This window comes from Indicator indicator, chromosome 14 (assembly GCF_027791375.1).
Source record: "Indicator indicator isolate 239-I01 chromosome 14, UM_Iind_1.1, whole genome shotgun sequence".
NCBI classification, from domain to species: Eukaryota; Metazoa; Chordata; class Aves; order Piciformes; family Indicatoridae; genus Indicator; species Indicator indicator.
The window spans coordinates 21,401,262-21,414,802 of NC_072023.1; the positions used below are offsets into that span (position 1 = coordinate 21,401,262).

The 13,541-nt window shown below is 39.3% G+C and overlaps 1 protein-coding gene across 1 annotated transcript in view; it reads right to left on the bottom strand.

Annotated features, from left to right (window-relative positions):
- Positions 1-2,192: 2,192 nt before the first annotated feature.
- PIK3C2G (phosphatidylinositol-4-phosphate 3-kinase catalytic subunit type 2 gamma) overlaps positions 2,193-13,541 on the bottom strand; it is a 188,945-nt gene continuing 177,596 nt past the window's right edge. The window contains exons 32-33 of the mRNA XM_054386727.1: positions 8,711-8,836; positions 2,193-2,345 (exon numbers count right to left, since the gene is read on the bottom strand). Coding sequence (XP_054242702.1) covers positions 2,193-2,345; positions 8,711-8,836 — 279 coding nt within the window. The remainder of the gene's footprint in view (positions 2,346-8,710; positions 8,837-13,541) is intronic.

Below are 13,541 nucleotides of genomic sequence, written 5' to 3' on the forward strand. Positions count from 1 at the left end.
CCCACTCAGCTTGGTATCATCTGCAAACCTGATACTAGGACAACTTCTTGCCTGACACAGCTATCAAGCCTATGAGACACAATTTTCCCCACTTCCTTACAAAAGTGATGTGTTGTTGAGCTTCCACAGGACTATATCTACCCAGTTAATTGCAGATTTGTTACTCAAGCATGGCTCTCTTTTTTTTTTTTTTTTTAATTTGAATATTTTAGAAAATGGATGTTATATTGATAGGTTTCTTTATTTAATATCAGAGTGCTGCTTATGTTTGCAGACACTTCTGGTAATATGCTATTTTAATGGTATTTTTAGTTAATGCCATTTTAATTCTATTTTAGTTAATGTGGCTCTACTATCAAAAATCAGGGTGTATGATAAACAATGATTAGAAAATGTCATGGGAAATCATACTATTAGAAAACTGCATTATATTTGTAATAAGGAAACAGAGTAGACTAAGAAGAAACTGAAATCAATATTGAACTGTAAGGGCAGCTAATTTGATAACATTGTAAGCTGGCCTAAATGTGTTTTTCTGTGCTTGAGTGACAAGTGACTTGAATTTTTACCCAAGAGACCCCATAATCTAAAATGATAGAATTACTGATCTGTAGAGTGATCATATCTTCATGCTAGCCAATATTCCTTTCATGTGGTAAATTTGTTATATCTTTTTTTTCAGCTCTGAAGAATACTAATACTATTAATATTCAAGAAGAGTTCCCCCCACCTCCCTTTACTGAGGAGGAGTGTAACTTCCCCAGGCAATCTGCTGTATCTATTCTCAGATAAAAACTGATGAAGTGACATAGTCAATTGGTTTGATGCTGAGAAAAACTCTAGCTTAATTAGTTTCCTAAATAACACTCCTAGTCACTCTTCAGGAACTTTGTACAACATTACTTTCTGAAGACTGATTTGTGAGTGTCCTTTGGGAGGTGGCAGCAATCATCAGCTTCTGGCATTATTATCCCTCCACTGACCACTTTTCCACCTGGTAGAACATATGTCATACCTACTCACTCTATGGTAACTTCAAATTTTACGACACATCGGATTACAAATCAGCATGCCTCTTGTGCCATAAAAATGTGCCCTTAGTCCTGGAAATGTAGGAGTACACAGCCAGCTATGTGGGCATACAAGGCTGGCAGTAGTTTACAGCTTATTATGGCTGCTCATGTGCTAAATGTTTAAAGATGTGCTTAAGTGCTTCCTCATTTTAGGTTAAAATGCTTTGAAGAACAGATCCCATAGCTGGCCTCAGTGAACTCTAAGGAAGCACTCCCATTCATTGTTTAATATGTACATTTTATAGTCCTGAGGTCAATGCACATATTGATTTGATTCTCTTATGCAGCATAAGAATGCAACATGGTAAGAATTGGTGAGCAAAGATTCTTTATACCACAATCTTAAATATATAATATATACCACACTGAAAGCTCACTTTGAATATGCCTTATATATTTGTGAATATTAGATTCTTCCTTCTCCCAAATGACCAGTTCTATCTGCTTCTTGGATGTCAGAATAAAAGAAATTACAACATATCATAGTGACAAATGAATATCCTGCATTGAACCTTCCATTGAATCAAAAGCTAAAAGCACAGTAAAAGGTACTGCACAAAATGTGCAAAGCTTTTAAGTTCCTTTAAAAAAAAGGGGGAAAAAAAGAAAAAATATTGATTGGATAAGATTTAACATGAAATTTGCTAGACATCTGAAATATATTGGCACCCAGGGAACCATCCCATGGTTCTCTGGTGAAATCATCGTACGCAGTGGGGTCATAACAGATGCTGATAAATGACACCATTATCAGCACTGTTTCATCACAGTCAGGGGGATTAATGGTCAAAGCATTAGGCCCCACACTTTGATATGTACAGAATTCATTATTTTGCAGTACTCTCCAATATGAAGAACACAAGACTCTCTGTTGCTGGCATTAGAATTTCCCGCATGCTGCTACAAGTTCTTAGCATGTGATTCCTTAAACTCGTGCTGACAGGAATCTGCTGCAGGGAGGTGGTAGCAATTTCAAGACAATGCCTTATGATTAGAAATGTTAAGGTATGTGATCAGCAGATGACTGAGCATATTCTCAAGGGCAACAGAGACAAAAATCTACCCTGCGAAAGGGGTAAAGAAACATTAGAGGACAAATAAGTGAATTATTTTAGCCATTCAAATTATGCTGTTTCCCAGTGGATACCACTTCTCTTCATTTAACTGGACACAGCTCAGTTGAATGTTAACAGCTCCCACAAAGATTCCTTTGCTTTTCACCACAAGCTTCAGTATCCGGCCTTGGAGCTCTGTGACTTTGTCATACACAACCTGAAACAATATATAGTGAAACAGAAGAAAGCATACAATTTTGTGAATTTATTTAACAGGCTAAATACTTACTGCACTACAGCATTCAGGATGATGATTGCAAATTTGAAATAATTGCTTTACACTGCTCTCCACAATTACAAACTACTAACCATGAGGAAAATTCATTGCACTTAGTGAATTACCTCAGAAGTACATTTGACCTCATGCAGTTTATAGAAAAGGGACTCTGCCACCTTAGGGTTGTAAAATCTGATTACCAAGTGTTTGTAAACAAGTCTAAAAGGTGCTTTGTAATGCTTGAGAGAAAACCAGGTGTAAATCATTTTCCCTGTGCAAATTGAAACTCTAACTTAGGCAGAGTTTTGAACTCAAATGTGAAGAAATACCAGATCCTCCATAATGTTCACCAGGGCATGGCAATATGGTTGGTTTTCCAGAGGAGAGATTCAGATGGAGGCTACTCATCATGGACCAGAGGCATGAAAACCTAAGAGGGGTAATTCTGTAAAAACATAGATTGTTATAATTGTAAAATATCTTTCCATAGGAAATACTTTGATAGATGGTTTTGCTCTTTGGCAAAAATCAGAAAAAAACAGGAAAACTGTTTAAATCTCAGGGTTTTTTTAACCTATGTATATCATGGAATCATAGAACCAGTCAGGGTTGGAAGGCACCACAAGGATCATCCAGTTCCAACCCCCCTGCCATGGGCAGGGACACCTCACACTACAGCAGGCTGGCCAGAGCCTCATCCAGCCTGGCCTTAAACACCTCCAGGGATGGGGCCTCAACCACCTCCCTGGACAACCCATTCCAGGCTCTCACCACTCTCATGGGGAACAACTTCTTCCTCACATCCAGCCTGAATCTCCCCACTTCCAGCTTTATTCCATTCCCCCTAGTCCTATCATTACCTGATAGCCTAAAAAGTCCCTCCCCAGCTTTCTTGTAGCCCCCTTCAGATACTGGAAAGCCACAAGAAGGTCACCTCAGAGCCTTCTCTTCTCCAGACTGAACAGCCCCCAACTCTCAGTCTGTCCTCATAGGAGAGGTGCTCCAGCCCTCTGCTCATCCTGGTGGCCCTTCTCTGGACACCTTCCAGCGTGTCCATATCCCTCTTGTAATAGGGGCTCCAGAACTGGACACAGTACTCCAGGTGGAGTTTTTGTTATATGTTCCTTAGCAATACCTGAAAGCAACTTTTTGTTGAAATGTCTGATAAAGAAGTATCACATCAATTCGCAGCACTGCAGATTTTTTTCTCAGTGCTGCACTTGTGATTAAATCTTGTGCTACATATCAGAATTAAAGAAAAAGGTCAAGCCAAAACAAAACTAATTTTTCATCTAACTGAGACTTCCACAAAATTTTAAATCTGTTCTAGCTCCAACAAGCCCACATCACAAAAAACCAGGTAATAATTGTCATTTGCAAACAGCCTGTATTATTCTACTATTTTGATAGAAATAACTTTATGCCTGATTCTGGATGCCAACTGTATCCAAATGTGCCTGTTATAAAAATGCTTCCAATTTTTAATGGAATCATCAAATATTACACATGGCACAAAGCTCATCCCACTCAGCAGAAGCTGTGTATTTGGAACATCTCTGAGCCTGGGCCAAATTTAGCAAAGTGGAACTTACTAAATTTGGATTTTTCTGTTACTCCAGAATTACTGTTAATGCTTCTCAAATGCAATGAGACACCTTGCTTTGCATCTCTTTAGAAAATTACTAAGATTCAGAGTTTTAAAAAATATTCTTGAAATTAGCTTGACAGTATGAGAGAACACTGAGGTTAATTATGAAATGTTACTGGTGTCTTTTCTGAATTTAAGAAAAGCAGAAAACTGACAATCTGGAGTGATAGGCTGACAAGAATGAGCTGTATTCAGAACAGATTCTTACGTTGCAATCTCTGCATTAATCAAAAACTGCTGAGTGAACTGTGTGTGGGTTGATAAAATGTGAAAGAATGCTTTCAGCTAGTTCCAGGCCTGAAAGGTAAGCTTTGTTAAGAGAAGTACATTTAAACTAAAATTTGTATGGCTGGAAATGTTTTTTGCTTTAAATTTTAATCACTCTGTGCAGTTTAAAAAGGAAATGCAGTGACAGACTGTCACTTCAGGAAAATGGGAAAGGGAAACTGCCTCAAAGGTGTTAGCTATGCAACCTGCTTGGATTTGCTGTGCAATCTGAATGTAGTCTACTGCACTGCTGAACAAAAGAAAAGCCAGACTCAGAACCCCTCTAGCTTGGATCTCTGCAGCCTGGACTGATGAGTCCTCTCTGTACCTTCAGTTATAAGAAGCTGAAATGGCCATGGAAGGTGGCCTGAACTTCATAGGTTGAACCCAGGAGGCATAAAACTCTTGGGTCTTCCAGACAATCCCAGCTGGCCTCAGCTGCCCCTGAGGGACTACAGAATGATTTTGTCCAGACTGCAAGCTGCAGGGATGCCAGATTGGGACAAGACATCAGGGTACTCTGCCAACAAGCACCAACAGACAGGACATCAAGCTCTCTAGGATATGGGGATAATTGGTGCTGGAGGGGTGAGTGGCCACTGCCATGGGTTATAGGGGAAAGAAAAACTGTCCCACTTACTCTTTTTAGCTGGCTTTTACTAGAAAGGTCTTACCAGGAAGAAACCTCTGGAACTCATAGTTTGGAACAGCTGTCAATGAAGTTGTGCCTGGTGCTTTACAGTTGTAATGTTTACTGTGCCTATTTCACTAAATTTTATGTGAATCAAAAATTTCCAGGTCCTCTGTCCCCTACTGACATCTCCCTACCAAAACCAAACTGAAATGAAGACTAAAGTATAGATATAATTTAGAATAAATTAGTGAAGTGATGCTGGTGTTGCCATAAAAAAGTATCTTTTCTTTGTCAATATATTAAAATTTTCATCTCCAGCTGTTGTTTTAAATCAGCAAAAAGTGCACAAGCCAAGAAATCTTCAGTATGATGGATCACAACAGGTGTGAACAGAGGTAATGAACAACTTTCAATTTTTGGATAAAAAAAAAAGGCTTTAAGCTTTGAGCAATGACAGACCTTACAGTGCAGGGTGGGTGGTTTTGAAATGATACCAACTGTTTCTAAAATGGCACAGTATATTCAGCTGGAGCAAGGTATCTATCGTTGGGATGTAGGGATGGAAGAATGGTCTAGAGATAATGGAATCACTATGGGAATAAAACAGATGCCACCTGTCAGGATTTCATACTCTGAACAGTTAAATCCTGAAATGATTGTGTGGTTAGGAATATTTGCATCCCGTTTTTACAGCTGAATCAAATGGAAGGGAGTTACACATGGCCATGCCATGGCCATCAGTGGGACAGTCAGGACTTTGTGAATTCCTGGCTCTAAACAGAGAAGCACTGTTGACCTGCAGGAGTCTAATGAGATTTTAATTGCAAATGCAGAACAGTTGCTTCGCCATAGGTAGCCATGGCACAGTTCCTAGATTTCCTCTTAATTGTCCAAATTAGCTTTGATACATGGTACTGGAGGGAGTGGCTGTGGATCCTGGTGCAGGTCCCCTCATGCTCCTCCAGCAGGATTGCTGGGTCTGTTCTTGATGTTGCAGGCCAGGGTGCCTTCCACTCTGTGAGCAGCTGCAATAACTCTAGCAGGCTGATACGGTCCAGGAAGATCTGCTTATCCTTGGCTGCACCCCAAGGGCAGGGTGGAGAGAGTTCCTTCTAGTTTTGGCTTCAGTATGGCAGCACACACTCTGCTTTGCCTTGGAGGTTTGCTCATTTCATGGGTGAGCATAAGTGTAAGCACTCAGGAGACAACCTGAGAACAGCTGAGACCTTGAAGCATGTCTCAGCGCAAACGCTACACATAGGAGCAAGATCTCACTGCACCTAGTTAGGTCATTGTGAATTTTCTTAGCAAGAGCTTAAAGAATTCAGAATTATTTTCTTTTTTTTTTTTTTTAACTTAATTCTTGCTAAACTGCTCTGGCACTCCTCAAGCAATTTTCATTTATTCCTAACAGTGGTCTGTAAGGAGGTATGTTATTCTTTATACTGCAGGTATGTTATTCTTTATACTGCATTCCATTTTTCTGAGTTCTTTCTCCTCTTCTTCTCAACCGTCCTTTTTTAGAGTCATGGTATACTAGTCTGAATGCAAGAAACTCCTGAAATAAAGGAACAGGAGAAACACTGCTCGATAAAAGCAGCTCCAAAACATTTGGTGTAGTTCATTCCATTGTCAGGCCTCCTGGACTTTCACATCTTCACTCTCACGCATGATTAACAACCAAAAATAAAATGCACTTTTGCAAGGCCAACCATTTGCTGTAGGCAGTCATAAGCAATAAAAGTACAAAACCAACCAAAAAATACCCAAGAGGAGTGCGTTTCAGAATTTGCTGTCTTGAACACAGAGAGAAATTAATATTCAGCTTCCTTTGAGCTATTTGGCTTTAATAAAAACTGAGGAACTCATGAAAAAGGCTGTATCACACTTCTGTACATAGCATTTTGGACAGTAACTAACTTAAAAGACAGCTGACTTATATTTTTAGTAGTTTCTCTTCCCTGGGGCAGCTTCTGCCTCAGTCTACCAGCCTTGGAAAGAAAATGCATACAGAATGATCTCACATATGGAAGAACAGAGCTGCTAACAGCACAAGCACTGGGTTTGAAATGTCCAAGTTCAATGGAACCATATGTCCCCACTGTGATTAGCAGCTCTCAGTGAAAAAGATTGAGCATCTGTGAAAAAAGCTGTAAGTTCTGAGTAAAGAATATTAAACTTTTCATGCAATTTCTCCTAACGGCATTGGAATGCTCCTTAACCACAATTAAATCTCTTCCCAGTGTCTTGCATCTGACTGCAGACAGGGTTTTGGATTTTCCTGCATTTAACTTGATGTAATAATGACTGGAAAGATAACTGTTTTGCAGTGTTGCTGTCTGCATGTAGTCCAGCCTGGCTCCTTTACAATGAATGTTATTATATAATCATGTTACATTTCTTTGCTTTAAATAGCTTTCAAATGTAAAGGGATCTCTTTAGATAGGTCAAGTAGACTCATTCCACTCTCTCTTTGATTGCAAAAAAAGGAAAGAATATTAAAAAAAAAGTTAAAAAAATAGCCTAGTTCCTGTCATTCCACTGCAGTACCATAGGGAGGGAAGTCTGTCTTAGCTGTTATCAGCAATACTACTCGAAGAGCCTACTTACAGAAGCACTAGAATTCATCAGTGTGAGCTGATAAGTTTTGTAATCAAATAGATGTAGGAAAAAAATATTGAAGGCCCAGAACTTGGAAACTAGAAGCAAAGAACTCATTCTCTGCTGACTAACTTAATCTCTGTCATATCTCATCTCTGAAACAGGGTGGAGTGGTAAAATTTTTTATGCCTTCTACTTTAAAGCTTATTCAAAGAGCATTTGTAAATTGCTTTGAGATCTTTAGGAGATTTGTTATATACAATAATTACAATCTCCAATCCCACCTACTGTTTGAAACTCATCTGCCCTTACCAAGGAATAGAGTTTAGGTCACTTCCCATTCTGTCATAAATGTTTCTCCATACAGAGGGGTGAACTCTTCAGTGTTGTGTGAAATAATTACATATATATGTGTCTGTGAACTGCTAGAATTTTAACACAAAAATAACTTGGGTACTTATTAGTCTATTATAATTTAGGACAGTGACAACCAATTTGCTTGTCTATGTTCAAACATGAATTTAAATAACAGCATCTATTCAATTAGCACCTTTGATGTTATTGTACAAATCTGCATTCAAAACTGCCCAGGCTCTGGTGCAGTGATGCTTGGTCTCATTTGGCTACCAGGTAACTGTGGTCACAGTGTGTGACAGAGTAGTGTGAATGATCCAATCACCTTCCTGAAAAGAGACATAAAGAGACCGCTTCACTTCTGAGAAAGATGCAAAGCAGAAGATTGTCCCCAGTTGTGGTTCAGCTTATCAAAGAATCAACCAGGTTGGAAAAGACCTGAGAGATCATCAAGTCCAACCTATTACCTAACACCTCCTGACAACTAAACCATGGCTCCAAGTGCCACATCCAAGCTTTTTTTGAACACCTCCAGGGATGGTGACTCCACCACCTCCCTGGGCAACACATTCCACTGGCCAATGACTCTTCCTGTGAAGAACTTTCTCCTCACCTCGAATCTAAACTTCCCCTGGAGCAGCTTGAGACTGTGTCCTCTTGTTCTGTTGCCGATTGCCTGGGAGAATGATATGTTCCTTCTTCTTGATCATACTCAGTGCAACAGCTCCAAATGCTGTCTTGCTTTTTGTATTTCAACAGTGGCTAAGTAAGAAATGGTGAAAGAAAGTGAACGGTACTCACAATTTCATTGTAAGTAGGGTCAGAGCTTTTCGGAGCTGTTCTTGTTTTCCTTCGACTGACTTCATAAGGATCTGGCAGAAGATAAAATTCAGCATGTGCACTTGGGGCAGAGCCATCTGGGAGGTGCTGAGGAACAAAAGGGGCATAAATACGAATGCCCATGAATAAAAATGCAATGAAAACAAAGAAAAAGGATCATATGAAACCTGGCCTTTAAGCAGACACACAACCATGTTACATTCTCAGTATTCTCTTGGCCGAATGGAATGCTACTGCAGTAAAAAACAGGAATTCTTAGAGCTTAATACTGAGTCCGGAAAATAGAAATAAAATCATAGAAGAACAAGGTAAAATTGCCTATCTTTAATATTTGACATTCTGATGGATATCCCCTTAAGCCTCAGTCTACTTTAACTTAGCTTAATCTGATACCAAATCTATCCCTTTAATTTTCCAGAGCAATGCATAGAAACTAGATTCTAGCCAGTAAGCTCCTATTGATTTTAACCCCTAAACAGCAATGTTGATGCTGGGGAGAAGTGATTGTTTCTAATGGTATTTCATAAAGCACTTTACTATGGAAGAGCCAGGGACATTTCCTGCAGCAATATGGGCAGAACAGGATTCTTATAGTCAGAGTCTTTCCAATCTGTCCCATCACACAGCTGCAAGCTCTCTTTAATTTTCCAGTTCAGGTTACTGAACGGTATTCTGGATATTCCGTCTGATGTAGCTACTCAAGATCAGAGCTAATCTATTAACCAGCCTTAGTCATAAGCTACTGCTGGTGGGTGGAGAGTTTGTTGGGAACTTCTGAAGAGCTGCAACGTTATTCCTAAGGCAAAATCACAGTTACTCAGAAAACACATTGATAGATTGAGAGGCTTTAAAAGAACACACGAGAAACATAACCATGAAAGACTATAGAACAGGTATCTTGTCAGCATGCATCACTTTGTTCTGGGCTTATAATTAAGCAGAAACCTTTGTGCTGGTGACAGTCACAAGGCATACAATGGGATGTATCAAACTATCAAGAATTTTAATTGTAGCATCAGCATTTCAGGCAACAAGTTTACCTGACAGCCATAGGCAATCCAGTGACAGGATGCAAATGAAAATGCAGGTAAAAATGAAGAGATCTTAAAACGTTTGGAACTGATGAGCCCAGAGCATTACAGAGGCAGCTGCATTTGTATTTCCTTTTTTTTTAACTTTGCCTGCCTCAGAATAAAATTGTTTCTCAGATTTTGATTATTCACAGTATGTGTCTAGAAATACGGAGCTTTCTACAGGCATTATCAACAATATATTCTTGTGATAGGAGAAACTGCTGGTGTCCTAGCAATAAATAACTTCTCTGTTGGGAAGGAAAACAGTCTTCATGTGTGTGAGCAACTTGTCCTCGTGCAGCAAATCTCTGGTTATCAGCAATGATCCTTCAAGGCAGTTGATGTGGTCAGCTGCAAAGCTATTGTTAACACGATACAGCATCAGAGGATGTGTGACCCAAATCACTGCAATCAGTACTGCTATTGGTAAGCTCCCCAAACCACATCAGATTTAAAATATGCATGGGATTTAACAGATGAGATTCAATGGCCAAAATAAGAACGTCATGAAATGGCAGTGAAACCAAGAGGCATTTTCCCAGGGCAGAGTACCATACGGTTACTGCAGAATTCACAATTTACACTGTCTATTTGAAAGCCCATCTCTATTGATTTAGGGCTCTACTCAAACTTCAATCAAGGATTACAAATAACAGCAAATTCAACAGTTTCTTAAAAGTCAGGAAGGAGATAGAAATGTAGCCTTCAATATCAGCCCAAGACACCAGGATCCTAACTATAATCAAACTCTTCCCTTCTCAACAAATAGATAAGCATCACTGTAACTTGAAGGCCAACAGGTTTTAGTTGTTCCAGATAAAGTGAACTCTGTTAAAAAGCCAAAAAAAGAGAGGGGTCGTTGTTGAAGAAGACTTTATCAGTTCAACCATGGAGCCCCAGCACAACAATCTTCACTATCTCAAACATGGAAATACTGTACAGGGAGAGTCCTGATAAATGTTGGACTTTAAAAATCATCCCAGAAGTGCATTGTCTAACCAGGGACAACGTCAGAGCTAATTTTGAAAGCTACAAAGGGCACTGGGCTGAGGAGTGCAGATGGCAAGTAGTGGGTGATAAAGATAACAGAGAGGAAGACTGCTCTCTGGATGTCCAGTTCTGCTCCCCTTGGAGCTGTCCAGACAGGACAGGGTGTAGTCAAGTGCTGTGTTTTGTTGCACACCTCAAGGCAGGGATCAGAGTTGCTTGTATTTGAAACAGGCTTAGTCTGACATTCACCTGCCAGGAAAAGAATCCAAGCTGATTGCTGTGTGACTGTTTAACAGGAGCAGGCTAACCAGACGTGCATGCAATGAATCACACACACACACAAAAAGAAGTCAGATAAAATTGTCACTATGCCTTCAAGTTGCTCCTTGTACCCTGCTAGCAATGCGGCACATTATCCAGACTTTGACCAACTAACTCCACCAGTCAACTCCTCCCAAAATCTAAGGACTGCACTTTGCAGTAGTGCTGTGGCCCTATGAAAGACAGGCAGAAATCTACTTCCTCACTATTCCTCTGAATGTATCTAAATACATGTTGAAAGAAATGAGTGGGAGGAGAAGGTCAAGAGAGGAAATCAGAAAAGAGAACATTTTAGCCATTCAGGGAAGAAAACTCAAGGCAGAGCAGTTGCTTTGGTATCTTTCAGAACTAAAACAAAGCCAATTTTCATGAATAGCAGTAATCAGCAGACAATTAAAGGTAATTTAAACTGCACCCACCTGAGTTCTAAATATAGATTTAAGTCCTGGTTGTTGGCTGTTGGGTTATTTCCTCCCCTGCTTTACAGATAACATTTTTCCATTTTGTCTTCCCTCAGAAATGAAAGGCAAATAGGCCACTCTAAATTTCACAATTGTCTATCTGCAGTGGCACTGTTATGCCATGAAGAGATCAAAAAGCTTCAGCTGAGCACTCTTGAAGCCAAATTGCATCTTCCACTTCTCAGCTGCCCTCCCAATATCGAGGGTTCCCAACTGTTAAAAAGGTTCTGTCCCACTATACACTACTTATTCAAAACTCCAGATTACAAGCAGGTATAAATCAGCCATGGCTTTACAAAAGTAGAGCATGGAGAGCTCATATGATGAGTCTGTGCTAGATTTTTTTTCTTGTGAAGACACAGCTTGAATGAAGGATTTCTTTAAACAAGATTTGAAATGGCTGTGGAAGGAGCTGTACTTTGCTGGACCTTCCCTAGCAGGGACAAAGAGGGGTCTTGGCAGCTTGACATTCACAGTGCAAAAACAAGGGCAGGATTAACATGGCAGGAATATCTTTACAATCTATGACAGGTGAAGCTTGAAGTAAACTGTTTTACTAAGACATATCTGAGTTGAGCACTTGCTTGGTAAAAGGACAATGGAGAAAACATCAGAGGCTATTTTTATTTCTAAAGATTATGTCTTCTGTGATACTACAGTGTCACAGTCAGTGAGCAAACCCCCTGGATTATCCTTTTACTTCTAAGTTAGCCTGAACTGGCAAATCTATAAACTTCAATAAGCAGGGACAATCTCTGAACTCAACGTCAGTCTCATTTACACCAAAGAATACCTGTTCTGGTGGATCCGTTATCAACAGATTTCTAGCAGGCTTATGAGTAATTCTGAAGTCCAGCAAAATCTCTTTTGGTATTGTTAATGCCTCAAAACCCATTAATTTCTGTTCATAGTCCAGGCCAGAACTAAGAATCAAAGGGTACCTTGGAAATGCCATTTTGTATTTTAACTGTGCAAAACTTTTATAGCTTGTGTACACTTGTGATCAAGCAAACAGAAAAAATTCCAAAGTATTAGATAAATTCTATTTTTGTTTATTTCTGTAGTCAGTTATTTAATCCAAAATAAAGGAACTTTGCTTCCTTTAATAGAAGCAACTTCAATTTAAATTACTGTTTTAAATCTTTGTGGATGCTTGTAAATAAATCCAAGTTATAAAGACCTGCAAGGGTCTTTATAACTCTTTATAAGCTCTTTATAAACTCTTTATAAGCTCTCCTTGCCATGCTCCTGGACAAAAGCATCCCACTGATTTTGATTTGACATGCACACACACACAAAAGGAGTAAAATTTAGAAGCTGACTCCCTGTGCTTTCTTCAGATAGAAATAAGCCACAACTGAACAATTTTCAGAGAGAAGGACCTGCCTACTTTACCTTGGTAATGAGTGGTGCTTGTAAGCAACTCAGTTATGACTGCCCATATGTATGTTGAAAAAAGCAGCTTATTTTTCAGTTGTTACTTTCTTCTAGAGTCAGGCAGAAGGTGGTGAAAATATTTAAGAATGAGGGGGAGTGAGGGAGAGGAAATAATTCCCTGGATTTACTTGTCTCCACATGTGTAATTCAATACATATAAATTAAGTCTCCTTCTCCTTCAAAACCTACCTGCATGCGTTCCTGTGTGACCTACTCTAGCTGGTCCTACTGTGGCAGGGGGGTTGGACTGGATGAGCTTTTGAGGTCTCTTCCAACCTCTAATGTTCTGTGATTCTGTGAATACTGAAGAGCTAACACAGATATGTATCTGCTATGACTGTGTTCCATTTTTCACTCCAATTTTATTTCCAAACCCTGAAAAAGTATTGATATTTACTTACAGAAAGCCACACAGATAGGTTTAATTTAATTAAAAATTAAAATTAATTTTAATTTAATTTAATTTTAATTTAATTTAATTTTAAATATACTAGCTGTAGCTGGGAAATA